The sequence below is a fragment of the Xenopus tropicalis genome, chromosome 2 (genome assembly GCF_000004195.4).
Source record: "Xenopus tropicalis strain Nigerian chromosome 2, UCB_Xtro_10.0, whole genome shotgun sequence".
Lineage (NCBI taxonomy): Eukaryota > Metazoa > Chordata > Amphibia > Anura > Pipidae > Xenopus > Xenopus tropicalis.
In genome coordinates, this window is record NC_030678.2 from 146934534 (window position 1) to 146948999 (window position 14466).

A 14466-nucleotide genomic window follows, 5' to 3' on the forward strand; every position below is an offset into this window, starting at 1 on the left:
TTACTGTTCCTTTAAAATGACATGAAACCAGCAGGACAAATTTTTATGTGCTCTATCTTGCCCCTCACAGTTGACCTTGAAATGCTTGCCCCCCCCCACAATCCACTGTTTATCAGCATTTCAGCATCTGTAAGCTTTATTATTTCACTGCAACATTAAGGGCAAAGACACATGGGGCAATTAGTCACAACGACTTTTAAAAAACTTGGTTGCGGCAACGAATTGCGGTAATTTACCTGCCATAGATTAATCTACAAGATGCCGCATCAAATAGCGCACCGTTTGCAGCGTGTCGATTAGTGACCATGACTTTTTTAAGTCACCCCCTTAGGGCTCTGGCACACAGGGAGATCAGTCACGTGCAACAAATCTCCCTGTTCGCGGGCGACTAATCTCCCCGAAATGCCATCCCACCGGTGAAAATGTAAATCGCCGGTGGGATGGCATACACGGCGCTGCAATTTCCCTGAAATTGCGGAAGTTGCCTTGAGAGGAAATTTCCCTGAAATTGCGGCGCTGTGTATACCATCCCACATCAGGGAGTTTAGTCGCCCGCAACAAGGGAGATTTGTCGCGGGCAACTAAACTCCCTCGTGTGCCAGAGCCCTTAGGGTGAAGACAAACAGAGCTACTAGTAGAAGCTACTTGTCACAGCTATTAAATAAACAATGCTGATCATTTACTGATAATTGTCTCAGTAGAAATGTGTGTTTTAGCAAAAGCAATTCTCAGTATTGTCTTTGGCAGGGTATTTTCTTTGATATGATATTTACACATAACATTAACACTTTAATGAACTTTAATGAATGTATATTGGAAATTGCATAGGATTATATATATTATACAAAATCACCTTTGATGTAGCTGAAAAACTAAAAAGAAGAGTTTACCATACTGTTCACCGGTACCATTTTGTTATTAAAATCGATAGATCTCTGCTACTGTGGGCAACAAACTGCTCAGAAATGCCTTTCCACTAACAGCAATAGTAGTCGCCTTTGGAAAGGCCTACACATCACTCTGGCTTTCCAAAGCTGGATGAAGTTGGCTTGCATAGAAAGATGAGTAATAACAAGTAATAAATAGGTTGCAATAACAATAAAATCACACCAACTAATCGCCTGCCGCAAAAGTTGCGCCAACTTGTCACGCACAGTACATTTCGAATGCGGCATCTTGTATACATGTGCACGGAGATTAGTCACCGCGAGTCGAATCAACTGGGTTTTTAAAATCACAGCGACTAATCTCTCCTTCTGTCTTTGACCTAAAAGTGTACCACCCCTTAAACTGATCAAAACAAACATCTACTATTTTTTACCAAGCTGCTTGTGTAATGAGTCGGAAACACATCAGTCTTCCGTGATCAAGAAAGCTGTTTTCTTTTGTTTACCATGGGCACTATCTGGCTATTTACAGGACAGGTTTGCTGTATGACAGCATTTATTTTTTATCCCTGATAAACATTAAGGGATTGCATCATTATTTACTCTTTATAAGCTGTGCTGTGCTTTCCACCAGCAACAATAGGAGTTGTGGGGGGAAAGGCTATTGCATTGCTTCGTTATTCCTGAAGTCGCGCAAAGACGCCTGCCTGCAGGAGGAAACCACACTACTTCGGATAAACGAAGCAATGCGATGGCCTTTGGGTATTGCAGTTGCTATTCTGTAAATAATAAGTAAATACACTGTATCTGATGCTAAGGCTTATGCCACATGGGGCAATTCACCGGTGTTTGTCAGCACATTACAAATGTACTGTAATGCTCCTATATTGTGCAAAATTATTGTTTGAAAGTGCAACCTGTACCCACCAGCTAGAACATCCACAAGCCAAAAGTTAAGAGTTAACTGCCAACTGCAACAAAAACTATAAAAAAAAAAATATATTTGTCAAAAGTTCTTGTATTAATTGTGTTTTAAGGTAAATATTGACAATTAATATATCCATAATGTCTTATCAGTAATGACATATACAACATTGCCTCACTACAGCTGCACATTTAAAGCCACCCAGTATGAGTTGCTGGGCCTCAGCACTGTGGGTTACAGAGGTTGCTCAGTCTCTCTTCTGCACACTGCGCTGTTAGACGGGCCTCGGAATCAGGATCCCAGCAATCTTCCAGAGTCTCCCAGAGGGCTCCAACAAGCTGGAATATGGGGTATAGGGGGATATGTTATATAGAAACCTGTTATCTAGAAACACAGCACTGTCAACACTGTCAAGAAATATGATATTGGTTAATTGGAAATCTAAATAATATATTGGAATACAAGACTGGCATAAGGCTGTGAAAGAAGACTAATAAAAAAAAATAATTGCAATAAAAAGAGGGAAAATAAATATTCATGGACAAAAATGGAATCCTTGGATAAAATATATACAGATATAGGCTCGATTTTTCAGAGACAATGATAAAATTGTTTCAAGATATCGTATGGAATTATGAAAATGTAAAACGACACTTTGGAGAATATTTGGGTTATGTATTGGAAATACGTCTGAATGAATTATTTGTGCAGAGCAGGCCTTGGGCCAATTGGAATAGGGCGCTGCACCAATGGGAGCCCGCATCAACAGGAATAAGCACATAAAGCAAACATATATAATACAAATGTAATATATATTGTGAAGATGGTACAGCAGTTAAAAAGTTACCTTGATATTATTGCCCCAGGATTTGGGAAGCTGTGGCCGTCTTTTATTTTCAACTATCAATGACTGCAGCTCATGAAGAGTAGGATTTGGACCCAGTTCTTCAAGGAACACCACTTGGAACTCAGGTGCACATTGATCTAAGAGTTACAAGGCTTCATCTTAGTCTCATCTGCATAAGTATTAAGATATCTACAATACTACAGTATACACTACAGACATACAATATACAGTTATTTTTCACCAACAACCTGCTTGGCTTTTACTATAATTGTTTTCATGTAGTGATTAAGTCCAGCCTAAAGAATAATTCACTGCTAGGTCTCTGTTGGGTGCTGGCTTGAGCACCTTTGAAGCATGTATGTGACTGTCAGTTTTTGAGAGGGCCCAAGGCAAGGCAGGCCAGTCTGACCACAACACTTCTCCAGAGTAGCCTACTGTTTCCCAATTATAATGTCTAAAATTAAATGCTTAAATTAAATTTTCTTTTATGAACCTCAGTGTTAAAGTGTACTGCTGATGTGATTACATGCTCTACAACATCTCATGTTGTCAAAGTAATTGTATCAACTCATCTTGGGAGTTTTGAAGTACTATAAGATGTATGGTTTTTTTTCATATATATGTAGGGGGTGGTTGATGCCACCCTCATCCCCTAGTGTGTAGTACAATGCTGGAGATATCTGGTTGCTAGGGAACCAGCCAGGATCTATTGATGTGAGGCAGATAGCTTATTGGCATGGTTGGAGACCACAGAAGGAGATTTGCAATGTACAGTAGCACCTAACTGAAGTGGCCCAGGATCAATGTATTGCTCCTAAATTCTGGATAGAGAACTCAGCCTGAATCAGCTTTTATTAGTAAAAGCAAGCGGTGAAAGCTACTCCTGATCATTAGAGGGCCCTGACTGCCTGAAACAGTGGAAAGCCTTAACAAAAAACTAGTGAACCCAAGCACAATTATACAACTTAGGAAGTCACTTCTCACCTGCATATAAGTCATAACATCGACTGAATATTTCCCATAGTAATAGTCCAAGTGAATAGACATCAGCCTGAGTCAGAGCCAGCTCCCATAACACAAGATTCAAGGATCCATCCAACATCTCTGGGGACATATATCTCAGCGTACCTGTCTGTAGGAAACAAGTGATAATCAACTTGCTTGCAAAGTAACACAGTACATGGGCGTAACTATAAATTGAACAAAACTTGTGACTGTTGGGGAACCAGAAGGTTATGGGGGCCCAGAGGGACACCAACTATTAAGAAGTTTCCGTATATGTTTATGAAAAATATCCAAAGTTTCCCCAAAGGGGGCCACAAAAACATCTGTAAGGATTAGTAGCTTCTGACACATTCTGGCCTATTTATTATATTCTTACCATACTTATAGCTGGGTCCTCAGTGTTTCTTTTCATTATCTTTTGTCCCTCCAATACAACCGAAAGACCAAAGTCTGAGATTACACACAAGGAATCAGCAGTTACCAGGATGTTTTCACTGCTGAGATCTCGATGGGCAATTGGTGGTTTGTACACATCTGTATAAGTGAAATTTTAGAAACTAGATTTCATGCTCAAACAATTTAATTGATATAGTTGTTATTAGTGATGAGTAAATCTGTCCAGTTTCATTTCACTGGAAAATTTGTGGACTGGTGAATAATTTGTGAAATGTGAAAAATGACGCACATGCACATGCTTCAAAAAAAATTGTTGCATGCATCGGGACTATTTTTTTGATGCATGTAATTTTTATCTACGCAAGCAACTTTTTTTGTTGCGAGGCAAATTTTCCGTTTCATGGAAAAACCCACCAGTGGCGAAACACATACAGTCACAACAAATCCATGGCTGGTGAAAAATGTCTCTCATCACTAGTTGTGATTCTATCATCATTTCTTTATATAGTGCCAGAAAATGATGCAGCACTTTACATTAAATTCTAAGAAACAGGTATCTTGAAATAATTTAACAAACAAAGGGTTTACAGATTAACAATAGAGGACCTACTTGCATAAATTTACAAAAGGGATTAAGAGTACATTTGCAACAAAAGGAAACTGATGATTTATAATACATAAATGTCTGATCAATCTAGATACATTGAAACCTTCCCTAAACAGATGGGTCTTAGGGCTCTGGTTTCCTCTCAAGGCAACTTCCGCGATTTCAGGGAAATCGCGGCGCCGCGTATGCCATCCCACCGCCGATTTACATTTTCGCCGGTGGGATGGCATTTCGGGGAGATTAGTTGCCCGCGAACGGGGAGATTTGTCACGGGCGACTAATCTCCCCGTGTGCCTGAGCCCTTAGGGAGCGTTTGAAAGTTTTTAAGGAACCCAAATCGGCAGCTGAAATCAGCCTGTGCATAGCCACCTTAATTCCTAGGCAGCGTGCCTGTGTGGTTAATTGAAAGGTGATGTTATTGACTGTGAGTGATACCTGAGGGACAGGGGAAGATATTGGAGGAAATATGTTTTCAAAAGATTCAGTTTCAAATGGTGCTGTCACATCAAGGAGGATGAGAACTTGAAAAGGACAGAAAGAGAGAGGTCAAAAGTAGACTGTAGAGCTGGGTGTCATCTGCATAAGGGTGGTACTGAAGTCCAAATGGCTGAATAAGTTTCCCTAGAGAAGATGCCTTGGGGAACTCCAACAGAGAGAGGGAATGAGGTGGAGGAGAGTTAGAGAATGCAACTTTAAAGGAACAGTAACACCAAAAAATCAAAGTGTATAAAAGGAACTACAGTATAATGTATTGTTGCCCTGCACTGGTGCAACTGGTGTATTTGCTTTAGAAACATTACTATAGTTTAGTAAATGAAGCTGCTGTGTAGCCATGGGGGCAGCCATTTAAAATAGAAAAGGCACAGGTTACATAACAGATAACAGATAAGTTCTGTACAATACAATGGTTTTTTTTATCTGTTATCTCCTATGTGCCTGTGCCTTTTCTCCTTTTTCCAGCTTGAATGGCTGCCCCCATGGCTACACAGCACCTTTTTATATAAACTATAGAAGTGTTTCTAAAGCAAATGTGCAAATTTTACCAGTGCAGGGCAACAGTGCATTGTATTATGATTACTTAAAAACATTTTGATTTTTTGGTGTTACTGTTCCTTTAAGGGACCGGGCAGAAAGAGAAGATTTAAACCAAAAGAGCAGTGTCACTAATGCTAACTGTGTACAGAATGTCTAGAATGAGTACTATCTGTGCTTAAGAATATCTAAAATTATCACTGCTTGGTAAACAGGACTCATACATTATAAATGTGTCTGATACAGTATATAGGTCATATTGTGTTCAAGCAAGGGTCTGTATGTGTGTTTGTGTGTGAATTTAGCAATTATCTCTGAAAACAGTGCCACAGCAACTATAAATTATTCAGCTACACAGTATGCTCAGCTGGTATCTGCATATGCCCCAATGCAAAACAAACCAGCAGTGACATGTAAAGGCAATGCCACAGTATTATCAAATAGTATTGTGTCAAAATAGGCACGGTCGCGTCAAATTGAATGTTTTACCTGTATGGCAAAAAAAATGTCAAACTTGCTGATAATAACAGCAGCATGTGTGCTCTGCATTATGGAGCCTGTTTTAAGGTTATTTGATTTTATTAAAAAATGAGATGAAATCAAAATTAAATCACAAAGAGAAAAGATTTTATGAATTATCCAAACCTTCTTTCCATATGTCTGCATGTAGGAATGCCAGTCCTTTGGCAAGGGATGTTGCCATTTGGCATGCTGTGGTCCAGTTAGTGGTACAATGTATCAAGTAACTCCTGAGAGAGCCCTGCAAAAAAGAAATATATATATATATATATATATATATATATATATATATATATATATATATATATATATATATATATATATATATATATATATATAAACTAGTCCATAGGGTGCACACCATTTGCAGCAACAAAACCTGGATGCTAGTACAAAAAAATGCATTGGAACAAGAGTGCTGTCCTTGTTCCAGTATATATGTATATATGGCTGCATATTACATTTAAATACACTCTTTTGATTTGCACAGAAATCTCAGTGTTGCTGGTCTTTTTTATATGATATATATATATATGACAAGTGATGGTGGGTGGGGTGGATTTGAGTGATGAGAACTGTAAAAATGCAGACATCTGGTGATCCTCCAGGACCCTGAAATAGGGGTAGGCAGAAAGAAGAAGTATGTGTCTAACACCCTGCCACCTCTATGCCACTTCGCTCTTCTGTTTACTACTAATTCCAGCCCTGCTATCTTGCATGCCTGAATGAGCACAGAGACCTACATTAATTCATTTAGCTTGAAAGACAGGGTGCAAATTGGAAACAAAATGGCGGTCTGCCATTTGCCCTGATTTTTGGACTTTGTACCCTGCCTTTCAGGTTTGATATGACACCTTACAACTACCACCCCTATCTTTGGTCCTCAACATGCTATATTTGTAAAGAAGACAGACAGCATGGTTCATTTTTGGAGTTAAGGACTTCTTTTTGGTCAAATATTTGGCCGTGGTCCCCCCTTAGTTTATGACAAGGTTACATTTGGGAAACCACTGCCTTCGAGTTCATTAGTCATAAAAGGTCAACTTTTTTAGGCCACAAATTTGATACTTACTCTAGGATAATGCTGCAGTACCAGAAGATAATGTTCTTTTAGGAAGCTAGAAGAACCTGCCTTAATGAGACATACTATGTTCTTGTGATGAAGAGAAGTCAAGAGACTGAGGATCCTGTATTCTTGTTTGTACTGCTCTCGTAGGGCTGGCGGGAAGCACTTTATGACCACGTTTCTCCCATGAAAATTTCCAAGACTTAATTGTACTGACAAACTATCCTCTTTGAGCGCCTAAAGAGATGGACAACACAAGGGACTCTGCTCAGTAACAGAACAACTAAAATGTACAATGAACTACCTTGTTATGTTATCATTCTTCCTACGTTTCTACATTATACGAGCATTGGATCTGTTATTTAGAAACCCATTATCCAGAAAGCTCCAAATTACGGAAAGGCCATTTCCCATTTCCCATAGACTCCATTATAAGCAAATAATCAAATTTTTAAAAATGATTTCCTTTTTCTCAGTTACTTGTACTGTAACATATGATTAATCTTTACTGGAGGCAAAACAATCCTATCGGATTTAATTAATGTTTCAATTATTATTTGGTAGACTTAAGATTTGGTGATCCAAATTACAGACAGATTCCTTACCAGAAATCCCTAGGTCCTTAGAATTCTGGATAATAGATCTCATACCTGTCCTGTCATAATATATATGGTTTACAATGTTGTCTGAATCTAGACAAATATGACAGTTTGTGTGCATTATTATGTCCTCTGGAAGGCAGCTCATAAGAATTTGTGGATTATGATACCCTCTGGATTGGAATAGGTGTTGTAACATCTGTTGCTTGCAATTACTGTAAAGCCTGCCACAATATTAAATTGCCATCAAATTATGTAGCTCCTACATAGGAGAGAAAATAAAAGCAATCTATAAACCTTCCTAATGTGTGTTCAAAGCCAGAATATAACAATGGAGAAGCTCACAACCCACCTATTCATGGGACACCAAAAGATAAAAATGGCACTCCCCATGCTGGTGTCACACCTCATCAGGCCTAGAATGGCAACCTGTGGATTCTGGTAAGATGCCATAGACCAGTGATCCCCAATCAGTGGCTTGTGAGCAACATGTTGCTCCCCAACCCCTTAGATGTTGCTCCCAGGGGCCTCAAAGTAGGTGCTCATTTTTGAATTTCGGGTTAGGAGGCAAGTTTTGGCTGCATAAAAACCCAGTATAATGCCAAACAGAGCCTCCTGTAGGCTGCCAGTCCACATAGGGGCTATTAAGTAGCAAATTACAGCTCTTATTGGCACCTCCAGGAACCTTTTCCATGCTTGTGTTGCTCCCCAACACTTTTTCAATTTAAATGTTGCTCACAGGTATAAAAGGTTGGGGATCCCTGCCATAGACAGTCACTATTTAGTGGGCTTGTGGAGGACTGTTTGGGCCTCCGTGTACTTGAATTGCCAGGGCCTATTTGGAGTCCCAGTCCAGACCTGCACCTTATTGCCCAAGTCTTTCTTAGCCTGTGGCTGGAGCCTTAATTTCCCTAACTTTCATATTCAGCTGAATCCCAGGACTTGCTAATAATCGCACATCAGACAAACCTAACATGAAATTAAAAACAACAATTTTCCTCTCACATATGTAGAAATTGTGAAAGTTTAGGATAATGGTATAATTATTTAAAATGTAATATGGAAATTAAGGAAATGTATTCTGTGCTTAAGTAAATTGAATGCTCATACAACAACGTAAGGGATACAGAAAAATGTCTGTGTTAGCACAAAGACATGCTGATATGCGATTGCTAGAACATAATCAAAGCGCTGTCAACCTATATAATATGCAATATTTAACATCTAGTCCAAGCCTCAGCAAAGCCCACAATAATAGTGATGGCGTGTTTGGGCCAAGGAGGTAAGGTTCAGGTGGCAGGAGGATCAAACTTCAAACAGGGCCACTCGCCTTTGGTGATGTAATAGTACTGGTCCCTCCCCTATGGAGGCTATACTGTATGAGTTATCAGAGGGGAGTCAGGTTTGGGTCAAGTAGAAGAGGACTTTGGGCTGGGTGGGATTCAGGGATAAAAATGTCTGACTCATTCATCACTAGACCATGCTAAGAGCTGAGAATACCTGGAGTATGGTGAGCCCATCCACTTGTGTTGTTGGGGGTGTATTCCTTTCTTCTTTGATAACAGTTTGCAGCTCCTGTTCCTCCCCCCTTCTTCTGATGAACAGGTCTGTGTGTATTCGTTTTCTTAGAACTCAACAGGAACATAAAACAGAATGAAAACAGAGATAAGGGAGATAAAACACAATGAAGGCCTGGCAGGGTCAGTTTAACAAATGAATAACCCTATGATGATATCAGCATACCTATAATGATCACACACAGAACACACAGAATCAGGAAGATGGTGGCCACATAAACATAAGTATAATCACCTAGAAAAACAAGGAAAGTGCACAGGTCATCTGCAGTAGAGAAGGAGAGGAAGGAACCTTCCATATGAAGTTTCCTGGGGGTAGGAATTACCAGCGGGAATTATTATGGTAGCCCTAGTGTAATGAATGAGGTATTCTGCTAGTGCACACAAAGGCAGGCTGTGGTAGCCATGATTTCTTAATTTCTCCCTTTTTTCTGTAGTAAGCAGAGAGCCTGGGGGTTCCTAGTAATGGATTAACATGATTAATGACTGCAATAAGGCCTTTAGGTGAAATCCTAGGGACATATGCCAACCAGGGTAGAAAGCCAAATTCCATTCAGGAGTGATACTGAAGCAGTTTGGGGGCAGGTGACACTGTAAGTGCCTATCTAGTGTCAGGGGCCCCAGCAGCTCTCTGTTTTCATGTGTGAAACTGGTGGGATTCTTGCAGTTGCCGTTTGAGGACCGCTTGAGTGGCACAAGTTGGCAGGTTGGCAATACCTAACTATTTCCCAAAGTGTAGTGATTTATAATTTATTATTTTACTCACTGTGCTCTTATTTAGTTATAGGGATAAGACTAAGTATAATCTATTAGGGAAAAATCAATCAATGCAATATATCCCCCTTAGTTTACTGACATTGAGTGCTGCCATGGGGCACTTGTTTTATGGCATTCTTTTGTTCATTCTCACATACTGAACTGACCAGCGTGTCCCATGCTTTTCTCACTGCAGCCAGAGTCTGTGGTCATTGCCTTACTGAAGCTGCTGGCATTCCTGGGTTGCTCCCTCGCAGCTTCCATCCAATCACAGGAGACGTTCCAATGAGCACATCCCTCCAGTTCAGCTTGTGCGGCTGATAAGAAACCAACTTAGTGCAACATGTTTCCTCCTCCAGAACCACCTGTGTTCCCCAGTGATAAGTGGCAATCCTAACCTTGTACGTAATTCCAACCCCCATATACACAAACCCATAGTCATTTGAAATAACATATTTTTTTTGTTGTTACTAGGGCTCATTCACTAACATAAGTGCTAAACTGTATCTGTTCTGTAACCACACAGTAACCAATCAGTTATTAGCTTTGGCTGGTTTAGTGTTAGAATAATCAAAGCAGTTTTGTTACCAACATTAGTAAATAAGCCCCGCTGTTTGTAATCAGAGACACTGACAGATAAAAGCACTTGCATATTACAATCACAATTCTGTAATATTAGATGATGTAAAGCTGGCCATACACGTTCAGATTTTAGTCTTCTTCCAATGAACATTTGTTTAAATGCTACGATCTAAAACTAACATTCAGACTGACTTTGTAGGATAAAGCCCTAAATGTAACAAATTGGAGGATGTTCTGAACATGAAATAGTTGCCAGACACCAATTGTACGAAAGTGACTGTCATTGTAGGTCCCCAAAGGATATCGTCAGATACACCATACATGCACAGATTTTATTGTTATCTGACTGAAAATTTCTAACCTGGCTGATCGACTAATTGACCAATCCCCACAATAAAAAAATTATTGGGACAATAATTTGGAGCCCACACACAGTCGGAAAATCGTCCGAAACTAGGTTTCATCCGATTTTATCGGTCTGTGTATGGGCAGCTTTCAAGGCAAGTACTTAAAATGGATGAACGTGATTATTGTCTTATGACACAGCATTACTTGGATTCTTTGCTGTCCCACATTTGTTGGACAGAACCCACTATCCACTAAAGCTGGCCATACACACACAGATAATATTGTACAAAACCTCGTTTCGTACGATATTCGGTGCGTGTATGGCAAGTCAGCGAGTCAACCGGTATGGCAGAAGGCTTCTGATATCGGTCGACTCGCTGATCAGCCAGGTCAAAAGATTTTGATCGAGCGCCATAGAAGGCGCCCGAGCAAAATCTGCCGTCAGGGCTGAATCGGCAGAAGGAGGTAGAAATCCTATTGTTTCTACCTCCGTATCTGCCGTTTCAGCCCTGAAGGTTAGTGGCGGCTCTGACAATCTTTCGTGCGACTGATGGTCGCACGAAAGATCGCAGATCGCCATGTGTGTGGCCACCTTAAAGGAGAAAGCAGAGACGTGCAATCCATCCATAAATACAGCACTGCCTGCATTAGTCAGTGCTGTATACATGATAGGCGGACAGGCGAAAGGCCCATCCCTTAATGTGCACATAATTCAGACTGCAATGGATCCCTGTCCTTTCTAATGCAGCTCAAGGTGCAAAGTGCAGCCAGACCCTGGGTACTATTGTGCCTTTCGGTGCTCTAGTATTTGTGTCCAGAGTTGTAGTAAATGTCTTCTATAATAACTTATCTTGCACAGGGGAGTGTAATCAAATGGTTAAGTCAGCTTCCTTCCTTTCACAAAGCAGCACTTGTTTTCCCACTTTACAGCTGAGATTCTAGCTGAGATTTTTAACAGCTTAAATTGTGCCTATTTTTATAACAGAGCATTTTTACCACAATTTTCTGAGACACATTTAAATATTGCTCACGGGTAGAAAAGGTTGGGCACTATAGGTGATTAGACCTGTAGCATACTTTGCACATGTAGTAGTAATGACTACTGTAGTAGTTCAGTGAAAGTGGGACAAAATTCTCCCAGCCGATGTCACATTCACTTGTATGGGAATCGTACACACAAAATGACCCAGTGTGTGCCATTGCCCTTGGGAGGATTAAAGGGGAACAAAATGTTGAAATATTGGATGGCACCCTCTTAGTGAGGTATATTGCTTACCCTCTGGCTCAGGTCAGTGTGTCAAAAATGGTGCTGGCTAGAGGTACTTTCTTCTAGCGGCACGCTACCATATTTTCCAATAATTTTACCATAATACCCAAGTATCCCCTGCACCACGCGTGCAGCATAGTAAACTTGGATAAAGTAATATACTGTGCATGCACTTTATACATGCACTATAAAGCAATAAAACATGGTGGCAAAGCACTCTGTTATAAAGTACCCTGGGCACCAGGTCTGGACTTGTAGTCAAAATAGGCCCTGGAATTCCTTGCAATATCCTCCTCCCTAATCTTTAAATGTCTAATAATTGTGATACCCTTTAAATATTATATCTGTTAGTGTCTCTTTAAGCTAACAATCACACGCAGCATATTGTTCCTGTCTCCAGAAATGCAAATGTCAAAATGAACCCAGCATTTCCCTTGCCCACACACCTGCCACGGTCTCCCCATGTGCAAGCCACCACCCCTAGGACCTATAGATATACTTACGGGAGATGGGTTGTTGGGGAAGGGTAATGTTTGCATTGCAATTGTCTGATGAACAAAAGCAGTGATACTGAGACTGGATTCTCACAGGGTTGCAGAGTGCGGATCTGCACACAGCATTTTTTGGATAGCAGCCTTTATAAATACAAAAAGACATGAAATATAAAATGATGCCCAGTGACATTCCCTAAAATGTTTGTTTTAGGTAACATTAGACAGGGAGGACAGATTTGAATCCCTTCTTTTTGTAGTGAACAACAAGACCACCATCCCCCAACATCTATGGGCTGGAGTAAGAGGCTAGGAATTGTCAATAATAAATGAATTATACTTGTTTACAATTGTTGGAGAATCATGTGTATCATATCTGTTTTAGAAAGCAACTTAAAATGACCTTTTTGTGGGAAAAACAAGGGCACTCGCATGCCCAGGAAATGGTTTGTTTAGACTTGAATTCCTGGGAAAATTAAGCACACTTACTACCATTTTTAATAATAACTTGACCACTATGGGCATTGTTTTCATGGAAAAAATCTTGTATCTTTGCAAAATAAGGGCCATAGCAAAACCCACACTTACAAACTAAAGAAGGCTATCTGAGCACCATACCCTGCTCCCAATATATTTCACTCTACATTGAAAGTCTCACCTAATATGAGTGGCTGAAGTTCCCCACTGAACAGACTCCATAAACCCACACAGCAGTTGCTCTCCTTACAGTATATCTTTCCAGGTTCCTGTAGCTCCCCAAAGTTGGATACAGGGAAGCTGACACTGGAAGAGGAGTTCTCATACAATGCACAGGTGATGCCTTCAAGGTGGACAACTGGAAAAAATGGGGAAGAAATCAGATATATGCATATTGACAGATAGCACCTTGCTGCACCTCTAGGATGAACCTCACCTGGTAGGGTTAATGCAGAGCTGAGCAGAAGAAAGCCCAATAATAGTTCTCCATGAGACATTCCCATTAGATGTTTGGCCTTTAAGATCTTGGAGTACCTGCTTGCTTTCACTATACCTAATGCTTATACACCTGTTTCCTTCAGCCTAATATTTCTAAGGGATCACCGTTAGATTAAATTCATCCTCACCATGAGAACAATCTGCCTTTCTCACTTTGACTATGCCTACGGCTGGACTATCTACAGTTGCTGGCACAGCAGGTGGAGGAGTTACACATGGGAGGAGGAAAGTCAGACAAAGTCAAGGATACTAGCTGTGGGGCGTATCTACATGACGGGGGAGTGCTGCTCTGGGAACTTAGCAAGCCAAAACTGGACCCTATAACTAGAGAACACAGAATGAGTGCAAGTTTTATATGTAAATGTATATGCTGGCTCCTTCCTTTCAAGCCAGCTCTTCCCATTGGCATGCCACATTCAATAGCTCGGCACTATGTTGCATGTACAGTAACAGGCATCAACTCTTAGTGCCAAAGCTGTCGGGGCACAAGGAGTTTATATAGCTACATATTCTATCATACTAATGTTTCAAAAAATCAGTGTGCCCCTTGTTCAGAGGGTTCACTAATGTGCCAACATTTTTGCAGG

At 40.4% G+C, this 14466-nt stretch overlaps 1 protein-coding gene across 2 annotated transcripts; it reads right to left on the reverse strand.

Moving 5' to 3' along the window:
- Positions 1–781: 781 nt before the first annotated feature.
- Positions 782–14065, reverse strand: amhr2 (anti-Mullerian hormone receptor type II). 2 transcript variants are annotated; one of them, XM_031897201.1, is made up of 12 exons: positions 13818–14065; positions 13563–13739; positions 12917–13048; positions 10438–10533; positions 9627–9695; positions 9384–9514; positions 7291–7521; positions 6345–6459; positions 4041–4198; positions 3644–3791; positions 2660–2796; positions 782–2150 (listed from the first exon to the last, which is right to left on the reverse strand). In XM_031897201.1, exons 1-12 carry the CDS (start codon positions 13882–13884, stop codon positions 2034–2036), a joined length of 1578 nt encoding a protein of 525 aa, XP_031753061.1. In that variant the 5' UTR covers positions 13885–14065; the 3' UTR covers positions 782–2033. The 2 variants fall into 2 exon arrangements, with proteins under 2 accessions (XP_031753061.1, XP_031753062.1); XM_031897202.1 differs by lacking the exons at positions 9627–9695; positions 10438–10533 and having other exon boundaries at positions 13818–14063.
- Positions 14066–14466: the final 401 nt, after the last annotated feature.

What these genes read in the sequence shown, in the direction of transcription:
- amhr2 (XM_031897201.1), bottom strand. Translation starts at nt 13,884, where the DNA reads ATGGGAATGTCTCATGGAGAACTATTATTGGGCTTTCTTCTGCTCAGC. An exon ending in TCCCCAACAACCCATCTCCC is followed by an intron (nt 10,534 to 12,916) that starts GTAAGTATATCT and finishes GTTTCTTATCAG; the next exon opens with CCGCACAAGCTGAACTGGAG. An exon ending in AGGACCCAGCTATAAGTATG is followed by an intron (nt 3,792 to 4,040) that starts GTAAGAATATAA and finishes TGTTTCCTACAG; the next exon opens with ACAGGTACGCTGAGATATAT.